This window comes from Mustela putorius, unplaced genomic scaffold (genome assembly GCF_011764305.1).
Source record: "Mustela putorius furo isolate JIRA1106 unplaced genomic scaffold, ASM1176430v1.1 tig00000508_pilon_pilon_pilon, whole genome shotgun sequence".
Taxonomy (NCBI): domain Eukaryota; kingdom Metazoa; phylum Chordata; class Mammalia; order Carnivora; family Mustelidae; genus Mustela; species Mustela putorius.
In genome coordinates, this window is record NW_025421402.1 from 15,562,057 (window position 1) to 15,583,588 (window position 21,532).

Sequence of the window (21,532 nt, forward strand, 5' to 3'; positions counted from 1 at the left end):
ATAAGTTTATTTTTCCACAGAATGCATTTATTACTAATGCATTAAAAATGGAGGGCAAATAAAATGCAACTGCATGGATAGTTACAAGAAAATTATACATAATTTGCATGTAACACTTCACAAAGGAAAGCTAAGAAAATTAAAATGTTCCAGTTTTAAATTATACACAGATCAGCAAGATACTACAGAGAAAATGATTATCTTTTCAAGTATAATGTAGGCTGAGTTTATGAATTACCAGCAAACAGTATGAATTTTTTACAGTTTTAATGTTTCCAAACAACATGATTAATAAGGATTTTGAGAGATGACAGTTGAAATTTCTGTAGTAAAATTTGATTAAAAAGATACAGAACTAAATGACACACTGACACACTGGCCTTTGATCTTAGGAAAAATGCTGTTACTATCATTTTATGTGGTTTACAAAGACAGATAAAAGACAAGCAATATGGTGTAGTCTATTCTTTGATTATAAAATTTCATGAAACTTAAATTCTTGGTTTCATAATAGTATTTCTTCACAATTCCTTCCAGATAACCCAGAGAACCATGACATAGTAGAGTAATGTTTGAGTAAATTATGAGCATTTTGAGTAAATTTTTGAAATCTTCCCATTTTTTTCTATCTTTATCAATGACTTGAACTAGAGCATATCATGCTTAGTGAAATAAGTCAAGCAGAGAAAGACAACTATCATATGATCTCCCTGATATGAGGAAGTGGCGATGCAACATGGGGGCTTAAATGGGTACGAGAAGAATCAATGAAAGAAGATGGGATTGGGAGGGAGACAAACCATAAGTGACTCTTAATCTCACAAAACAAACTGAGGGTTGCTGGGGGGAGGGGGTTTGGGAGAAGGGGGTGGGATTATGGACATTGGGGAGGGTATGTGCTTTGGTGAGTGCTGCGAAGTGTGTAAACCTGGTGATTCACAGACCTGTACCCCTGGGGATAAAAATATATGTTTATAAAAAATAAAAAATTATATAAAGCAAAAAAAAAAAAAATTTCAGGGACGCAAAAGACAACTATGAGCACTGCCTGATTTTATTAAACATTTAGAGAAAATAACATATAGTCTATACTTTTTAAATCACTGCAATTATCATGGGCTATTTTAATAGTCCATTTACTTACCCATTATCCTTATTTGACTCAAAGCTTCTTCAATCAGAAACCAGATTTTATTGATGAAATCAACCACAGCATAATGCTAAATGTTATAATTGCTCAATAAACGTTTATTGAGTAAGGGAATGAAGAAATGAATGTATAAAGGAGTGAATAAATGAATGGATGATGCAAAAAGAGCTCATTTCTATTAGTGAATTCATTTTCTTCATTCCTGGTTCTAGCAACAAAAACAAAATGAGAGAAAATTCTTTCCTTTGCTACCCTCATTAGTAAAATACACACAGACGTCTTTATTTAGGCAATGTTTCCCATGCAATAAGAAAAGCTAATATGTTATGGTGTCAGTCTTAAGTGATTCATATTAACCAGCTGATAAATCTTTCTGATAACCTATGAAGTAAGCATTGCTATTACCTTCATTTTATAGATAGGAAAACTGAGGAATAGGAAAAAAAAAACCAATAATGTTCTAAAGTCACCTACTGGAATGATGATTAGTATAAACTAGAATGTGAAAATTTATAAGGACAACAATGCTTGTTGCATTTTATTCATTTCAATATTGCTAGTGCCTAGACCCTCACACATAGTAGGTACTCAATTTACATATATATATGAAAAATATATATTATATAAAAATATATACATATATATGTGTATATATGCATATATAACATTCTCTTTGTTCTTAGAACCCTCACTCGTAACCACCATGTTATGCTGGTTGCAGGGATAGAAAATTATCTCAGGGAGAGAGGTGTTGAGTGAATCCTACTAAAGCTATTCACACTTACCTCCTGCTCAGAGCCTAAACTAGATGACAGAATCCTCGAAACCCAAGGTTGGAGACACTCCCTCCCCATCCCCCGCAGCTGGAAAATTCAGAGGAATGTACGTAGCCCCTGCCTGTGTGGGAAGGGGAGGAAGGCAATCTGTTCCAAAGTGAAAAATTATAAAATGCTCACTTTTTAGAAGTCAGTATGGTACTACTTACTGAGCTAAAAGAGGTAATTTGTTCAACTATTCCCAAATGGTGCAAATGAATTAGAGATCTTCTGAAAGTCTGTAAATTGCTCCTTTCTCATCAGATCAGTATGTTGGAAATTTTAAGAGCCTAAATCTCTAATAATAATAATTGTCCTCTGACTCTATTCACAGCTTCCTCTTTCCGTTGGACGTAGCAGTTCAATTGTAATTCAAATGATGTAGTTTCAGGATAATTTCTTTTGTCTACTAGATATAGTAATCATCTTTATAAACATAAAAACTTCAGTGTACTCTTACAACTACATTTTCCTATAAAAGTTTCCCTATGCAGCTCTAGTGCTCCAATCACAAAGGTATGATTAGACAAACTTGCTAATTTCTTATCAGTGATAGACTGGGCAGAGTGTGGGGGGGTGGCAAAAACAGATGAAATTTCCAACTGCATAGACAATCTAGACAGAAAGTAACTCAGTACTTTGCACATGATAGGGGATAAATATATTTAAAGAATGCATGAATGAATGATCCCATCAATTGTTCATGTTTATGACATGTTACAGGACTGTATCTTAATGTTTCTAGTATTTATTTGTGAAGAGTAACATTAAAGGTATAAAGATAAATGCAATATTTTCCAGCAGATTTTTACCTATAAGATTATTATGCAATCTTAATTAACAAACTCCAAACAATTATTATGCCTTGCCATTGAGAAGACAGAAATCTTCATGTATTTATCCTTCAACTATTTTCTCAGTAATTATCTTTCCCTTGGTTAGAAATTCTCATATAATTAAAGTGCCCACAGAAAATATGTACTTAGCTGCTCTCTTGGTGCTGAAATGAATAGCATGAATTAAATACTAATACTATTGGACAATACTGATCAGACACTGTGGTAATGCCGTGATCATTAGCACTTAACATACAGAGCCTGACAATTCAACCATTAATACATGTTGGCTACTTTTAGAAAGTTTCTAATTTATGCAATGCCTTCTCTGTGCCTCTGAAGGCAAAGTCCAATGGAGGATTAAAACATCATCCAATAAAACAAATCTGATAACATGGGAAACAAAATCAACATTTGTGAAAAGAGAAAGTGTAGGGGTTGCCTGGGTGGCTCATTCAGTTAAGCATCTGTCTTCAGCTCAGGTCATGATCTTGGCTCCCCCCCACCTTCTGTGATCTTCAACCCCCCCACCCCGCTCTTAAATAAATAAATAAATATATCAAATCTTTAAAAAAAAAGAAAAGAAAACTGTAAGCAGAATCATTTGGACAACTGTTTCAGTTCTACACGTGGTCTATATATAAATATAACTGATGGGGTCCTGGAAGACTCAGTCATTTAGGTGTCTGACTCTTGGTTTCAGCTCAGGTCATGATCTCAAAGCTGTGAGATCACCCCAGATGAGACTCTATTCTGAGTGCAGAGTCCTCCCTCTCCAACCGTCTTTGCCTTTCTCCCTGTTTGTGCTCCCCCCCTTGCTCTCACTCTACAATAAATAAAATCTTTAAAAATACGTATAACTGAAAAAAAAAAATACGTATAACTGACAGCCAATAAACTTGTAAGGAGGGAACTTCTGACTGTGAAAGCAGACCATCTAACAACATGTAGCTGTTGAATGAGACAGATCTATTTGCATGACAAGCATGAAAGGAGTCTTATTAATTCTGAATACTGGTCATTGTTTAATGTGTGATTCTCCCTTGGTCTGCCGGCCTTTCTTTATTGTCCCTTTAATTGTAGGACTTGTCAGGGCACTAAATAGAAAAGACACACATGAGATACTTTTCTCCCAAGAGTCCAGGAGGAGGACCTTATGTTTTTTCCAGTTTGTAGGAGTGGCCAAGCCAAGGCAATATCACTGTAAGGAAACCGTAATGAATTACCCCTACCGATATGCCAGAAAATCTGTCCTGGAGTAGAGAACACATTTGTATAGGGGAACCTGCACTATTTTATAAAGGATGCCAATGAAAAGAAAATGGAGTCATCATATTAAGATGTTCTTTACATGTACTTCGTCAAAATACGGATTCATGTTTGAAGAAATAAAATACATTATTTTTTAAAGATTTTATTTATTGATCTTAGAAAGAGAAAGACAGCAGATGTGCAAGCAGGGAGGGAGAAAAGGGGAAGATGAGGGAGAAGAATCTGAGCAGACTCCTCACTCAACAGGGAGCCCAGGGCAGACCCCAATCTCAGGACCCGGAGGTCACGACCTGAAAGAAACCAAGAGTCAAGATGCTTAACCAACTGGCCTACCCAGGACCCCACCATTATGTCTTTCAGTTTTTAGGGTTTCTCTACACTCAGTGAGTGGATACAAAAATGCATCTGAGTTACTATTTGGATAGAAAACCATTTTATATTGGAAATTTTATCTAATATTATTTTTGAATACCAGATTAGTAAATTTAAAAAATCCTTTCATTAGTATAGCTACATTAACATTTTTCTTTTAAGATTTAAAATGTCGATGATGTTTATATTACCTATTAATTATGAGTTGTTGGTCTGAATAATTTGTTTGCACTAAAGTCATCTCCATTCATTATAGTAATTAGTGTCTGCCAGGAAATCTTTTCAGACTTTCAAAAATGAAAGTCCTTCAATATTTTCAAATACTTGCATCTGTAATCAAGATGTTATGGCTGTACCGTAGCATAATGTTCTACACATGGAAGGCATTTCATAAATATTTGTTGAATGAAGCTAGCAAATGATCAATCTTCACATTAGAACTATAAAAGTACACAGTAATCATGAATTTTGAAATAGTCATTCCATGCCAAAGAGAGTCACCTCCACTTTGATTTTAGCAGTAGCAAGAATACTTAGCATAGACAATATGTTCCTGATAGATTAATAAATCATACTATAGTATTTTAGGAAAATTATGTTAAAATATTTAGGACTGTAAAATTTATAAATAATAAAAAAGCAAACAACTGTGTTCTTCTATTCACCACCTGACTTAAAAAACAAAACACCACAATATTCATTCCACTCCACCAGTAACACCTGAATGTAGTAATAAGCATTCACATGCTTTTCTTCATATTTACCCTTTATATTTATGTATGTATTACTTAGTAACAGTTTTGTTTTGTGTGTTTTTAAATTTTACATAATGATATACTGTATATATTATTCTACAAGCTTTTTGTATTCAATTGTTTAAGAGTCTAGTCATGTTGCTGTAATAGCTATATGCATTCAGCCCCACTGCTATACGGATCCCTTTAAATATTTGCAAATTGTTTTCCCATAGTGATGGCACCTTCCCATCAGTGGTAGATGCGTTGTCAGTAATCTACATTCTTGTCAGCAACCGAAATTTTCAGATATTTTTTGAATCTTTACCAACCTCATGAGAATAAAATGTTATCTCATGGTTATGATTACTTTACTGATAAACAGTAAAATTGAAGATGTTTTCATATGTATATTGATTTTTTGAGCTGTCATTTCTAGCATCTTCCGCAAATTAGCTGGTTCAATTTTCTTGGTCTGCTTTTCAGTTAGTCTGATTTAAAAGGTCCCTTTGTTATATGTGTTGTGTTGCATTGTATTGCTAATATAATATGCTAATCTGTAACTTTTCTTTTTTTTTTTTTTAAATGGTAGCTTTTGATGAAGTTTCTAATTACAATGTAGCCACATTTATTAGTTTCTTCTCTTATAGTTATGCTTCTTGTATTCAGGAGTTGTAAAGACATTCTATATTTTCTGTGGAGAATGATTTTTAAATTAAATTAAATTTCCCATATGTTATTTTGGCATATTATTTTCACATTTCTCTCCTATATCTATCTGCCTTACTGAATTCTCCTTAGTATTTAATAATTTGTGGATTTTTTTTGCATTTTCTGGCCAACTTATCTTCAGTTCAGTTCTTTCTAATTTTTAAGAGTTTATTTCTTTTTCTTATCATATTGAGCTGGCTAGATCTTCCAATAAAATGCAGAATAATAGACATCTTTGTCTTATTCCTGATTTTGAAGGGAATGCTTCAATGGATTTACCATTATGTACACTGTTAATACTAGAAAACTACAGATGGTCTTTATCAGGTTAAGAGGCTCTTCTTCAACTGAGAGTGTCCTAAAAACACTTGTCTAGATGGTTGTTAAGTTTCATTTTTTTTAATATTATGAAATGTTTTGATGTTTTTTTTATTTTATTTTTTAGTGTTCCAAGATTCATTGTTTATGTACCACACCCTGTGCTCCGTAATTAGATGGGTGTTAAGTTTTATCAACTGCTTTTTTCCAATTCTGTTGAAATTATCATGTTTCTCCTTTCTTGAGTTAATGAGGTGAATTATATTGATAATTCTATTAATATTAAATTTTACTTGCATTCCTAAGAGAAACCCAATTTGGCTACTATATATTATTGTTTTTATGAAAAGCTAGATTTGGTTCATCATTTTAAAATCTTTGGCTTTGTTTACATGGGAGAATGATCTTAAATTTTCTTTTTTGTACACTCCTTGTTTGATTTGGCATCCTGGCCTCCACAATTCATTCTACTGACACAGTTCAAAACAAAGCACTATGCCTTCCGATAAAACCCCAACACACTATATATTTAACTTGCTTATTTTACTTCTTTGGCCTCCCCTACCCCCCAACAACAACTCCTAGGAGAATGTGAACTCTTTAAGAAGAGGAATAATTGTGTTTTGCCCAGAGATGTAAACCTACTGCTCAGCAAATGAGTACTCAATAAAATGTTGTTGGATTAATAAAAGGCTTGTAAGTTTAGTTGGGATTTTTCCCATCTATTTTTTACTTTTCTTGACTCATTTGGATAATAGTGAAATGACTATATATATTAATTTACTTAGAACTATTTACTTATTGCATACAATGTGTCATGACTATAAATTCTATATAATTTTTTGAGACTACTATTATTGATTAGTATATGATCAATGTTCATAAATTTTCCATGTGATCTTGACATGAATGTGCATTTTTTCATTGTTGGATACCAGAATCTATTACATAAGGCTTCAAAGTACTTCAATTCTCAATTATTAAGGATTTTAATTTTTTAACTGCCTGTTTGATTAATTACCAAATGGGAAATATGAAAGTCTCCTACATTGATGTTGGATTTGTCAATTTCTCCTTCTAGTTCTGTCAAATTTTGCTATATACTTTTGAATTTATGTATTATCAAATGTATATAATTTTTCAAATGTATCAAATGTATGTAATTATCAAATGTATGTAATTTTTACATTATGTAATTTACCATTATGCAATAAAACACCTTATCTCTAATAAATTTTTTGCTAAAAATTTATTTTATCTAATACTGTATAGCTTAAACAGCTTTTAAATTTTTAAGCTTCATGTGTGCTTGCGTTTTAGGTATATGTCTCACCACCTCAACATCAGGGCCATGTTGAACCCTATTGGAACCTGAGGCCAAATAAAATTATGTACCCCTATATCCATTTATAAAATATCCTCCTGTATTGTGGAGAAAGTTAATAAACACTATATAATCAAAAAGTATAGCTATATATAACTCATCATCTTGACCAATCTGTTTCCAAACCACGGCCAACCTTCATATGAGGCAGACACAGGAGAGCCTTATAAAACTGCTAGGCAGGAGTTGTGGCTGACTGGAAACTGTTCTCATTGCTAAGTAACAAAGAATTATAAAACAACAATTTACTTTTATTTAAATGTTTACACATTTTTCCTCCTAGATTTTAGTATTATTTTGTCTTTTTTAAGTATTATATTAAGATACTCTTTATCTTGATTAGTAAGTTCTTTGGTGCCTTCTTAAAATTTGTGCCTAAGGTACTGTCTCACATTAATGCAGGCTTTGCTCAGACAACAGTACATATTATATTTTTGTGGGTATGACAGCACTTAATTTTAATGGACAAGTTTAACACATTTATATTTGTTATGACTGTTGAGATATTTGGGCTTTATATTTTCTTTTTTTCTGTCAGTCTGGTTTATTTGTTTATTTATTTATTTATACATTATGTTAGTCATCATAGAGTATGACTTTCTATTTCCTATATATTTTACACTCTTATTTCCCACTTTTTTTTTTGTCTTATTTTAAGAAAGATGTTTCTTCCTTATTTTCCATATTTTGGGGAAGTTACAAACTATATTTCTTCTCTTTTGCTGTGTTATTCTTTTTTTTTTTTTTGGGGAAGTTACAAACTATATTTCTTCTCTTTTGCTGTGTTATTCTTAAGTAAAAATGTCGCTTAAGATAAAATTTGAAAATATTCCACAGTCTTCAAGAATAACTTAAGGAATTCTGGGGCACCTGGGTGGCTCAGTCAGTTAAGCAGCCACTTCCTGATTTCAGCTCAGGTCACTATCTCAGGGTCCTACGATCGAGCCCAACCTCGTGCTCTGCATCAGGCTCCATTCCTAGCAGGGAGTCTTCTTAAGGATTTTCTCTCACCCTCTCCGTCTGCTTCTACCCTTCCTTCCACTTGTACTCTCTCTCTCTCTCTCTCTAAAATAGATCAATAAATCTTAAAAAAAAAAAAGACTAATTCAAAAAAACCTTTGATTTGGTCTATTTAAATGTAACCATTACTGTTTGTCTTAGTGCTACTTTTTCAATAGACTATAATTTTTAAAGCATTTTCAAGTTGAAAGAAAAATTGAGAGACCAATACAGAGTTCCCATATACCTCCTTTCCCTATCTATTTACAGAACCCCCAACTTTCAACATCTGGCATCAGAGTAGAATATTGTTATAAACTGATAAACCTAAATTAACACATTATTATTATTAACCAAAGTGACAGTTACATTAGGGTTTATGATATGTATGTGGGTCTATTTCTATTCCATTCCACTAATCTATTTGTTTATTTTTGCCAAGACCATATTATTTTAATCACTGTAACTTTTATCTTGAGGTCAGGTAATGTCAGGAGTCCGACTTTGTTTTTGTCTTTCAATATTGTCTCGGCTATTTTGTGTCTTGTATCCCTCACACAAACTTAAGAAATAGCCCATCTCTAAAGTCACGGGAAATGAAAGCAAAAATTAACTATTGGAACTTCACCAAAATAAAAAGCCTTCTGCACAACAAGGGAAACAATCAACAAAACTAAAAGGTAACCCACAGAATGGGAGAAGATATTTGCAAATGACACTATAGATAAAGGGCTCATATCCAAGATCTATACAGAACATCTCAAACTCAATACCAAGAAAAACAAATAATCCAGTCAAGAAATGGGCAGAAGACATAACAAAAACTTCTCCAAAGAAGATATACAAATGGCAAACAGATACATGAAAAAATGTTCCATGTCACTAGCCATCAGGGAAATACAAATCAAAACCACAATGAGATCCCACCCTATACCAGTTAGAATGGAAAAAAAAATTAATAAGATGGGGAAAAACAAAGGTTGGCAAGGATGTGGAGAAAGGGGAATCCTCTTATACTGTTGGTGAGAATTCAAGCTGGTACAGCCACTCTGGAAAACAGTGATAAGGAGGTTCCTTAAGACATTAAAAATAGAGCTACCCTACAACCCAGCAATTTCACTACTGTGAATTTATTCCAAAGATACAGATGTAGTGAAAAGAAGGACCACATGCACCCCAATGTTCATAGCAGCAATGTCCACAAGAGCCAAACTGAGGAAGGAGCTGAGATGTCCTTCAACCAATTAATGTAAAAAGAAGATGTGGTCCATTTATACCATGGAATATTACGCGGCCATCAGAAAGATGAATTCCTACCATTTTCATCACCATGGAGGGAACTGGAGGGAATTATGCTAAGTGAAATAAGTCAGGCAGAAAAAGACAATTGCCATATGGTTTCACTCATATGTGGAACATAAGGAATAGTGCAGAGGACCATTGGGGCAGGAAGGGAAAACTGAATGGGAAGAAATAAGAGAGGGAGACAAACCATGAGAGACTCTGGACTTCAGGAAACAAACTGAGGGTTACAGAAGGGAGGGGGTGGAGAGATGGGGTTGTAGCCAGGTGATAGGTTTTAAGGAGGGCACGTGACTCGATGAGCACTGGGTGTTACATGCAACTAATAAATCATTGAACACTTCATCAAAAACTAATGATGTACTATATGTCAGATAATTGAACTTAATTTTAAAAAAAGAAGTAATGTGTTGATATCCACAAAATAACTTTTTTTTTAAAGATTTTATTTATTTTGACAGACGGAAATCACAGGTAGGCAGAGAGGCAGGCAGAGAGAGAGGAAAGGAAGCAGGCTCCCTGCTGAACAGAGAGCCCGATGCGGGGCTTGATCCCAGGACCCCGGGATCATGACCTGAGCCGAAGGCAGAAGCTTTAACCCACTCAGCCACCCAGGTGCCCCATCCACAAAATAACTTTTTGAATTTGATCAGGATTACACTGAAGCTATAGATAAAGGTGGGAAGACCAGACATCTTGACAATATTGAGTCTTCCTGTCTATGAACATGGAATAACTAGTACAAAGATTAAAAATAATAATATCACCGTGTGCCAGATAGGAAATGGAATTTGGGGCCTTGACTCACTAAGCGTACATCTAATAGAGATTCTATGATATGAACTATCTGAAGGCTAGTTACATAAAAAATTAATTCATTAGGATTTACAAGATTAGAGTATAAAGTGAAATTCATTTAGAGTAACATCTTTCTGTGAGCAAATAAAAAACATTACTGGGAAAGCTTGATGTATAATGAAAATATGACTTAAGTTAGTCATGATGACTCATACTTTTGGACTTTAGTGCTCTAAAAGAACACACTTTCTAAAATAACAGGAAATATTCATTTACATAATAAGCATTGTAGAGTGTGATGTTGGCACCATTCAAATTATTGAATGGTAGGAAGGCCTTTTATATAAAATGTTTTAAGCTGGATCTGCTATTTATGATACTAACAAAAATGCATACTGATAGCTTGATTGTAGTTAATTCATAAAAGCCATGATTAATGCTATAAAAGGGTCACAAATCAGAGCCAAAGAATAAGAGAAGTATTCATGGTTACTAATAAATTGCTCTGTGAACACTTGGCCACCCTTGCAGGTAATGATGTCACAAAATGATGAAAGAATAGTTAAGTAGCCAACAAAGTACCAGTGCTTGGCGGAGGCACTGATGATTGCATCACTCTTAGCCAAGGGTCCCTGAAAGATGAACATAACTATTTAAAGAAAATGAAAAATCATAAAGATGCAAGTTTCAACTGATAACACACTCCTCAAAGCTAAATTCTACCTACACTTGAATTCTTAGCCCAGGTAAAGAGAAGAGGAGGAGTAATGGGTATACTCTAAGTAACCGTGTTAGATGACATAAATTTTACATACCTAAGATTCCAATCCCTAAGTTGCATTCTGTATCTAAGACCTGAAGCATACTTTTTTATAGTTATAATGGAATTCTTGAGCAGGTAAACCAGAGATACACTATTGAAATAAAGCTAATAGCATAAGTAGTTAGGAAATGATCTTTTTAAAAAAAGTGAGAAGACTAGCAGTGGGGTAGGGGGGCATTTTAGAAATTTATGTACCAAAAGAATGCACGTTGAATAACTCCATGATATGAAATTTTAGAACATGCAAAGCCAATCTATAGTGACAGAAGGAAGAATGGTGGTTTCCCAGGATTGAAGGTTGGGGTGGGGGGAGACACTGACTGCAGAGGAGAATGAGAGAATATTTGGAGAGACAAAAATATTCTGGTCTTGAATATGGAGGTGATCACACAAGAGTATACATTTGTTAATACTCATCAAACTATATCTTTTTAAATGGGTACATTTTATCATACGCAAATCATTTCAGGATAGTTGCTTAAAGAGAACAATCACTAGTTTTACCAGATGTTACCATGGTTCAAATTGAATAAAAGGTACAAGAAATCTCTGTATTGTGTCACACAACTGTATATGAATTTCAATTATCTCAAAATTTTAAAAAATTCACTTAAAATTTAAAATACATGTATAAGTAAGAGTGATTATTTGTTATCCAAAAATTAACCATTGAAAGAGAATATGTGTTTCTTATTAAATGATTCACAAAGAGTTAAATGGCCTGTAATCCTGAATTTTCCTTTGAAACATTCAATTCTGCTTGAAAGTTACTGAACAGTATAATCTTTTGGGATTTGTTTTGCTCTAGATTAATCCTAAAATGGAACTAGTAAACTCTTCACTGTTTCAGTCATTTCTATAGGAGAAATGTCACAAATACTCTAAAATTATTCCCTATTAATGAAATGTGCAATTATCACTTATGGTATGTAACATACATTGAACTCAAATCCTTACAACTGCCAATACAACCACCAAAATATGTCAGAGTTCCATACAGTAGTGCTGAGGAGAATCACTGAGCCTCTCCAAGGTAGATGTTTCAGGTTTCACATAATACAATGAAATATTTAAGAATAAAGTCAGTTGGCTTGAAGTTTAACAAGATCAGAGATGTCTTCAGTAATAGTTTTTCTTAAGAGTTTGTTTTGTTTGTTTTTAATTTTGTGAGTGGACAAAGGAAATGGGATATACCAATGGAGTTATGAATTAGTCAATCTTGCTATTCCCAGAATAATTAATCATGTATTCTCACTACTAGTGAAAGTCTTAACTTATTAAGACGATGAGGTATTAACATAAGTGAGGTCACCCAAATATAAGGCCACAGATGATAGTGAATATGGTAGCAAACAAAAGAATGATACTGCTCCAAAGAGGGTAATTGTTACCTGGAGTTAGGCTGTCATGGGGAAACAAAGACATAGTGTTGGATTATTTTCTGATTAATAGAAGCCAGAAATGCAGCAGAGGAGGAGGAACAGGAGGAGGAGGAAAAGGGAAAATTCTTTCCAGAAATTAAGTAACAAATTATTTAAACATCATTCCCACCTGTGGACCACCAATTGTGACAATAACTTTATAAACAACTAAATGCTTTACATAGAAAATTCCCTGGAATGGTTAGATGTCAGAACTTGCTTCTGAATCTGCCATTCTACTCCTTTCTCCAACTTCATTCATTTTCACTTCCTCTAAAAACACTTTCTTATAGGACTGCCAATTGACAAGAACTGGCATATTCTCAAGGCTTACGTTTTCATCTGTTTGCCAAATGGCTGTAATATAATTCACAGAAGCCCTGTTTATTGAGTAATATTATTAATGGTTAGCATAATACTGTAAAATTGAAGACATTCTTTTTTGGATTATGTCCAGATCTTTAAAAAGAACACTGATTCCAATAGGAAATGGATGACTTCTACTAAAACTTATTATTTTAAAAAGTAGAACAATGTGAAAAGCATTTGAATAAATATATTTTGAAATTATTATAAGATACCTTTTTCAGATATGTAAGTCCCACAAGTATTAAAATACTTTGAATGATAACAATAAGAGAATGGCATATTTTGAATGCCTTATAAAATCATTTCTCATTTTCAACACATTATTGAAAATATCATAGCACTGAGAAATCATTCAACAGTCTATTGAATTTGTCCCTTCAGCTACATTTGCCAAACTTTGGTAAGTGAATGATATATATATATGTTGCTTTTATATTTATGGCTAAATTCACAAATTATCAAAATATGTCAAGGAAGAAAATAACAAAAAAAGTCAACTTTTTACCTTTGTTTCTAAAAGACACGTAATATCTAAATAAGAAGCATTAAAATGTATTCTCAACCTAAATTATAGTTAATTATTTCGCTAGTTCATAATCCAACAGTCACCACCTGAGACCAAGTCTGAAAATCCCAACTTGAATTCTGAAACCAATCATGAGCCTTGATTCATTTAATGGCTCTATTTTTAAGGGGAAGCATGAAATCATCCAAGAATCATAAAATATCAATCACTCAACTGTGAGCAATTAAAGAGAGAGCAAGGGGGGAAAAGGGGATGGGCTAGCAAAAGGAAAAGGAAGATGGAGGGGTTGAAGAGATGAGAATTAACCAGTCTAAACAAAGCAAGAGAAGCTCGGGAAACAACATATCATCGGAAAGCATTACCCAGTCTTTATTTGCATATATTACATAAATTCAGATCAAGGTTCCTCACTAAATTCATCCCTGAGTGTGTTTTAACTGAGCTCTTGGTGAGTTTGGGGAGGAGGCGTGAGGTTAATAAAAGATATTACTGTTTATAAAAAATAAAAAAATAAAATAATTCAGACCCCCAAAAAAAAAAAAAGATATTACTGATTGCAAGGAAAGGGAAATGTCTATTTTAAAGAATCAAAAGGAGATGTTAGGAAAAATAAAATGTCACTTTAACTGTAAAATCAAGAACAAATCAAACTGGCAAAAACTTAAATGCACAATTATGGCTGAATAAAGAGTGAATCAATCAAGTTCATCCAATTAATTTCCTTTCTGGGACAATATGATAAGCCATACAATCAAACACACTAAAATCAATGCTTTTTAAAAAGATTTTTTTTCTCATGATACTCTAATCAAACCAAATTCAAAGCCTCTAGATGTTAGAAATCCAAAAATATGTAAAAGATTCCTTCTTTCAAGCAATTATCAACCAGTGGTGAAGACTAAACGTATAAATTAAAAGATCAACAATATAAAGCAATGATCTGGAGAATAAGTTCAAAGGAACATCTGAATTAAAACATGAAAGTTTTGGCTTAAGCACATAGAAAGAAAGAAAGCTGTAACCAAATCAAAGACTGAGTTGAAAGTGAGGGCCAAGACTACATCCTAAATGTGCTAGAGGAAGTCTGAATTGTAGATAATATTCTTGCTACCAAATGCCCTAATGTTGTCACTGGAAACAAATTAGATCAGATTAAGAATCTCAGAAGATAGAAATGGAGTTTCTAAAATCTTGACAGACGGTTTTTAAAAAACAAGATGTTCCATGAGATCTTAAAACAAATGACAGAGAAAAGCAAAGTGACTAATTAAACACACATATGAGGCGAAGTTTAGGAGACAAGTAGGAATCTCTGAGAGTGCTACATTGTGAGGTTAATAAAAGAAATCCCAGATTGCAAGGAAGGAGAAATAAGCATCTTAAAGAATCAAAAGAAGAAGACACTAGAAAAAATATAATAAATGTTACTTTAAATTTAAAATCAAGAACCAATCAAGTTGGGAAAAAATTAAACACACAATTATGGCTGAATAAGAATGAATCAATCAAGTTCATTCATTAATTAGTCCTTACACTATAAAGAATTTTAAATATGTATATGAAAAAATATGTCAATAATTTTTTTCATGGCTCTGATATATTTCTTTGTTTCTATTTGTATTTGTTTTGCTTATGAAGTACCTAGCTTTAGGTTTAGAAATTTTAATCCTTATTTTAATAGATTTATAATTACTTTTATAGTTAAGTCTTTAAGTCACCTGGACTTCTATACATACGATGAAGTAGGGCTTTAACTTTTTTACCCACAAATTGATATCAATTGCCTTAAATATCACTTACCAAAGACTCCATACTATTTATTTTTTATTATTGGTATGATTGTTACTGCTGCTATACTTGCTTTCATATCAGCTGTTACTGATGTTGATGTTGGCTATTTCTATTAATGAATATCTCTCAATTTCTTTTCCATTTACTTCTTTTTCTTAAAGATGTAACTAAGTCTCTACTTCACCCACAAAACGTCCCCTGACTATCATTACACAAACAAAAGTAACATACCTTCTGAATCATTTTACTAGATTTTCAAATAGATAAAGTTACTGATATCAGTAATGAATTCAACTTAATTGCTGCAAATTCTGCATCAAAAGACTCTTCTGCTGCATAGACACTTTGTATAAATACCTTTTAGATGCAGGATTCAGACCCTTATTTTTAGTGCCATTCTATCCAGACACCTTAAAAATTGTTTAATAAAACACAAAAACACTAATAAAACAAAGAAAAGTAAAAGTAAAGTCAAACCTCAAGTTTTAATCTTAGTTTTTACTTTTCTGATAGAGTTTATTTTTAAAAATGACATTTTCATCTTTTTAAAAAAATTTTAATAAGAATGACACTTTATTTTATTTTATTTTTTAAAAGATTTTATTAATTATTTGACAGAGATCACAAGCAGGCAGAGAGGCAGGCAGAGAGAGGAGGAAGGGAAGCAGGCTTCCAGCTGAGCAGAAAGCCCGCTGCGGAGCTCAATCCCAGGACCCTGGGATCATGACCTGAGCCGAAGGCAGAGGCTTTAACCCACTGAGCCACCCAAGCACCCCGACATTTTCATCCTTTTGATGGCTTTTTTTTCCTACCAAAAATTTCCTAAAATAATTGATATTTTGGGCTCATATCAATTTATTTTTATTCAAACCCAGAAGGTAGACCAAAATTAAGTTTAAAAATTTATACTTATGGTGCAAGAGAATGGTCGAGTTTCATTCTTCTGTTTATAGCTGTCCAATTTTCCTAGCACCATTTATTGAAGAGACTGTTTCTTCTCTATTGGATATTTTTTCCTGCTTTGTCAAAAATTAGTTGACCATAGATATGAGGGTCCATAATCTGGACTCTATTCTGTTCCACTGCTCTATGTGTTTGTTTTTGTGCTAGTACAATGCTGTCTTGGTGATCACAGCTCTGTAATATGGCTTAAAATCAGGCAACATGATGCCCCCAGCTTTGTTCTTCTTTTTCAACATTTCCTTGGTGATTTGGGGTCTATTCTCATTCCATACAAATTTTAGCGTCATTTATTCCAGCTCTTTGAAAAATGCCATTGCTATTTTGATTGGGATGGTATTGGAAGTATAGATTGCTCTGGGTAGTATAAACATTTTAACATTAATTCTTCTGATTCATGAGCATGGAATGTTTTTCCATCTTTTTGTGTCTTCTTTAATTTCTTTCATAAGTGCTCTATGGTTTCTAGAGTATAGATCCTTTACCTCTTTTGTTAGGTTTATTCCTAGGTATCTTATGGCTTTTGTTACTATTGTAAATGGGACAGTTTTCTTAAAGAATGAAATGCAACTGGGCCACTCTCTGACATCATACAGAAAGATAAACTCTAAATAGATGAAAGACCTTGATGTGAGACAGGAATCCATCAAAATCCTAGAGAAGAATATAGGCAGTAACCTCTTCAATATCATTCACAGCAACTTCTTTCAAGACACATCTCCAAAGGTAAGAGAAACAAAAGCAAAAATGAACTTTTGGGACTTCACCAAAATAAAAAGCTTCCTCACAGCAAAGGAAACAATCAACAAAACAAAGAGACAATCCATGGAATGTTAGAAGATATTTGCAAATGAAACTACAGATAAAGGGCTGGTATCCAAGACCTATAAAGAACTTCTCAAAGTCAACACCTAAACAACAAATAATCAAGTTGAAAAAATGGGCAGAAGACATGAACAGACACTTCTCCAAAGAAGACAAAAAAAAAAAAATTGGCTAACAGACACATGAAAAAATGTTCAATATCAGTAACTATCAGGGAAATTCAAATCAAAACCACACTGAGATACCACCTTACACCAGTTAGAATGGAAAAAATTGACAAGGCAAGAAACAAGAAATGTTGGCGAGGTTGTAGAGAAAGGGGAACCCTCTTACACTCTTGGTGGGAATGCAAGTTGGTATAGACACTCTGGAAAATAGTGTGGAGGTTCCTCAAAAAGTTAAAAATAGAGCTACCCTATAACCCAGCAATTGCACTACAGGGTATTTACCAAATATACAGACGTAGTGAAAAGAAGGATCACATACACCCCAATGTTCATAGCAGCAATGTGGACAATAGCCAAACTGTGGAAAGAGCCAAGATGACCTTCAACAGACGAATAGATAAAGAAGATGTGGTTCATACATACAGTGGAATATTACTCAGCCATCAGAAAGGATGAATACCCAACATTTTCATCACCATGGATGGAACTGGAGGAGATTATGCTAAGTGAAATAAGTCAAGCGGAGAAAGACAATTATCATATTGTTTCACTTATTTGTGGAATAAAAGGAATAGCGTGGAGGATATTAGGAGAAGGAAGGGAAAAATGAAGGGGGGTGGAAATCAGAGGATGAGATAACCATGAAAGACTATGGAATCCAGGAAGCAAACTGAGGGTTTTAGAGGGGAGGAGGTGGGAGAATGGGTTAGCCCAGTGATGGGTATTAAGGAGGGCATGTATTGCATGGGGCACTGAGTATTATAAGCAAGCCATGAATCATTACATTAAAAAGTAATGATGTACTGTATAGTGACTAACGTATGATAATAAATTTTTTTAAAATTTATATTCACCAATTCATCATCCCTTTCCCATTTCCACTTTTTAAAAAATATATATCCATGTATCAAACAGAGAACTCACGTGAAGTCCTTGGGTGAAGCTTTCTAGAGAGCAGAGGCACTGATAGGGCCGGCTTGTTGTGTCACACTGATCAGCATGACCATAGCACTGACATCTGTGAACAGGAACATCAGACAATTCCTAAGCCAACTCAACTCACTATGAATATATTTAAGGACCTGTGAATATATCCACTGTGTGGATCCAACAAGGAAGTCAAATATGTTAATCAACACAAAATTCAGTTTCTCTTTTATCATATAGATGTTCATGAAGGTTGTTGACTAATCCTAAAGTATTGAATAAAGTGTTATCAATATCCAAACCATATTGTTCTGAGAAAGTAATTTTTAAGACTCCCTAGGAAAAGAGTTGAGGGTTGTTTCCACCTACGACAGTACATAGCAAACTTGCCAAGGCATTTACTGAAACTGTTAAAGACAGAATTGGAACTAGAAAGTTTAAAATCGAATGCAGGATAAAATTAACATATTTCAATTATTTGCTTTTTCCCCCCAAAGTTAGATGGTGAATATTTAATAGTACTATTATTTATCTTATAGTATTACTAAACAAACAATACTTATAGTTTGGTATTTTGGTCTGTTTCTGAAGATGTACTTTATTTACAGTGCACATCACTCTTCTAGCACAATTTGATTCTAACTATAACCTGTATGTGCCATTTCCAGTGAGTATCTCCAGTTATCCGTGTTTTGATATATTGTGAGCCATGTTCTCAAATATAGTCAGATGTTTATAAATTATTTAGGGAATATTAGTTTTTCTTCCTAGGAAGACAAATATTCCCCATAAACTTGTGAACTATAAACTCAGAGAGATCAAGCCCTGTACTTACAAAGTGGCTGGTAATATAGTTGTAACTTGAAATCTAGCTCCTGCTCTCTGATTTCAAGAACACTTGAAAATTATATTCCAGAAAAAAACTAGCAAAATATTTGGTAAATTATTTCTAAGCCCGATTCAGTGTATCAGACCTTCTAAACACAATTTTAGCTTTTGAAAATTGCTTCCATAACCGTGTGGTCTTACATACAGAAAAGAACTACATACAAATCTTTCCAAAAAATCTTAGAGTAGGAAACCATTTCAAAATGTGAAGTTTGTAATTTGGCTTGATCTAAATCTTAATGTATTTTTAAATAAGTATGACAAAAATCTAGTTGAAAACAAAACTCATAGAGAAAAGGACCCTGCCATCAAAGTATTGTAATTAACATTACCTCCCAGTGATGGTGATTTCATTGACTGCATAGTATCTGTGTCTGAGGCTGATCGGAGTCTCAGTTGTATAGTACTGTCCATGAAAATGAAGTCTTATTTGTGTGGCTTTTACAAACTCTTGAAGAGATGGGGTATTATAAAAGTCATTGTAGCCAGGTCGATGATTTGGTCCAGGTGATAGAATGCTAAATGTGATGTTACCATGGGAATATGGAGTAAAACTGTTGGTGAAAAAAATTTGAAGCCATTAAAAGCTATTCATATTTTTAACAAAACATCATAACTTTGAGACATTACTACACAATATTTGTAACAGCTTAAATTCTTCATTCTGGGAAACATACATATCTCAGATATTTCATGTGCAAACATAAAAGCATCACAGAAAAACATAGTAAAACATTTTCTAGAGGGCATAATAAAATTCTATTAATATAGATAACTTGCTAAAACAATTGAAAAATCAGATTATAAAGTCCAAATGAGACTATAAACAAAAGATACTGTCAAGTCTTTTAAGAGAACCCAATTTTTTAATTAAGATTTTATTTATTTATTTTAGAGAGAGAGAGAATAAGGGAGCAGGGAGAGGAGCAAACAGCTAGGCAGAGGGAGCAGGAAAGAATTCCAAGCAGACTCCATGCTGAGTGCAAAGCCCGATATGGGGCTTAATCTTACAACCCTGAGCTCATGACCTGAGCTGAAACCAAGAGTTTGGTTTCAAACTCTTGGTTTCAGCTCAGGTCATGAGCTGTTGTTCAACCGACGAAGCCACCCCGGCCCTCCCATGAGAATTTCAATGCAGTTTAAAACTCAAGTTGGGGGGACTCTTCAAAGAATCTGCCTCAAGAAGGTTAGGGGTGGAGAGAAGTCTCTACCAGCCTCATGAGTTAGTCTACCTTTGCTTCTTCTTAACCCAGTAGTCTATTACAATGAACTCCTTCAAATATAATTATTTGTTAAATATTCATACGTGGAAAGCTGAAGACAGTTGACAGAATCAGGGTTTTCCAATTTTCCGTTATTTTCCATGCCAAAATCTCTGCAATTTCTAGCAAAAAATTGCCAGTCCTCCCAATCTAGGTTGTCCTCCTTCTTCCTCTGAATCCTTACTGCTGTTGGTTGTGGACTAAGGAATTGAATGATAATATAAAACACCTGAAATGGATAAGTTAATCATTGTCTTTAAGTTTTAAATTTGACCCATCAGTATAAATCAAACGAGAGAATTGTTAGTTTCAAAAATCATAGCTTACTTCCTCATAAGGATAATTATCAAATATTTATTGAACAGCCAGAGACTTCATAGCCTTCTAGTAAAAGGAACACAATCTATAATTGCATCCTTTCCCAAGGATTCTATAAATTAAGTGCAAATTAATATTAAGTTTGATAGAAAGACATGGAAAAAGAACCTTACTTACATGAGATAATTGTTATATAAGTTCTTTTTAAGTAATTACGTAGAATAAGCACCTCATAGATATAAATACAATAAATATAAATAAGTAAAAAATAAATATAAAAATATAATAAAATATAAATAAAAAGAATTATTTTCAGTATTTCATATGATTTCATAAAATATCTAAAAAGTAGGCCCTACATATTTTCTTTCAGATATTTTTATTTTATACATTATTATATACTACTTTAGTGAAGGAATGCTCAATTGCCTGATTCACCTTGTAATAGATTGAATTGCATCTCCAAATAGATACGTTCAAGAACTAACTCCTGGTACCTGTGAATGTGACCTTGAGAAATAGGGTATTTGAAGATGTAATTAACTTAAGGACCTGAAGATGAAA

At 33.4% G+C, this 21,532-nt stretch overlaps 1 protein-coding gene across 1 annotated transcript in view; it reads right to left on the reverse strand.

The window, feature by feature from the left end:
- USH2A (usherin) overlaps positions 1-21,532 on the reverse strand; it is a 681,643-nt gene that overhangs the window by 593,804 nt on the left and 66,307 nt on the right. The window contains exons 6-8 of the mRNA XM_045081155.1: positions 20,695-20,879; positions 19,721-19,942; positions 18,498-18,591 (exon numbers count right to left, since the gene is read on the reverse strand). Of these exons, the coding sequence (XP_044937090.1) occupies positions 18,498-18,591; positions 19,721-19,942; positions 20,695-20,879 (501 nt within the window). The remainder of the gene's footprint in view (positions 1-18,497; positions 18,592-19,720; positions 19,943-20,694; positions 20,880-21,532) is intronic.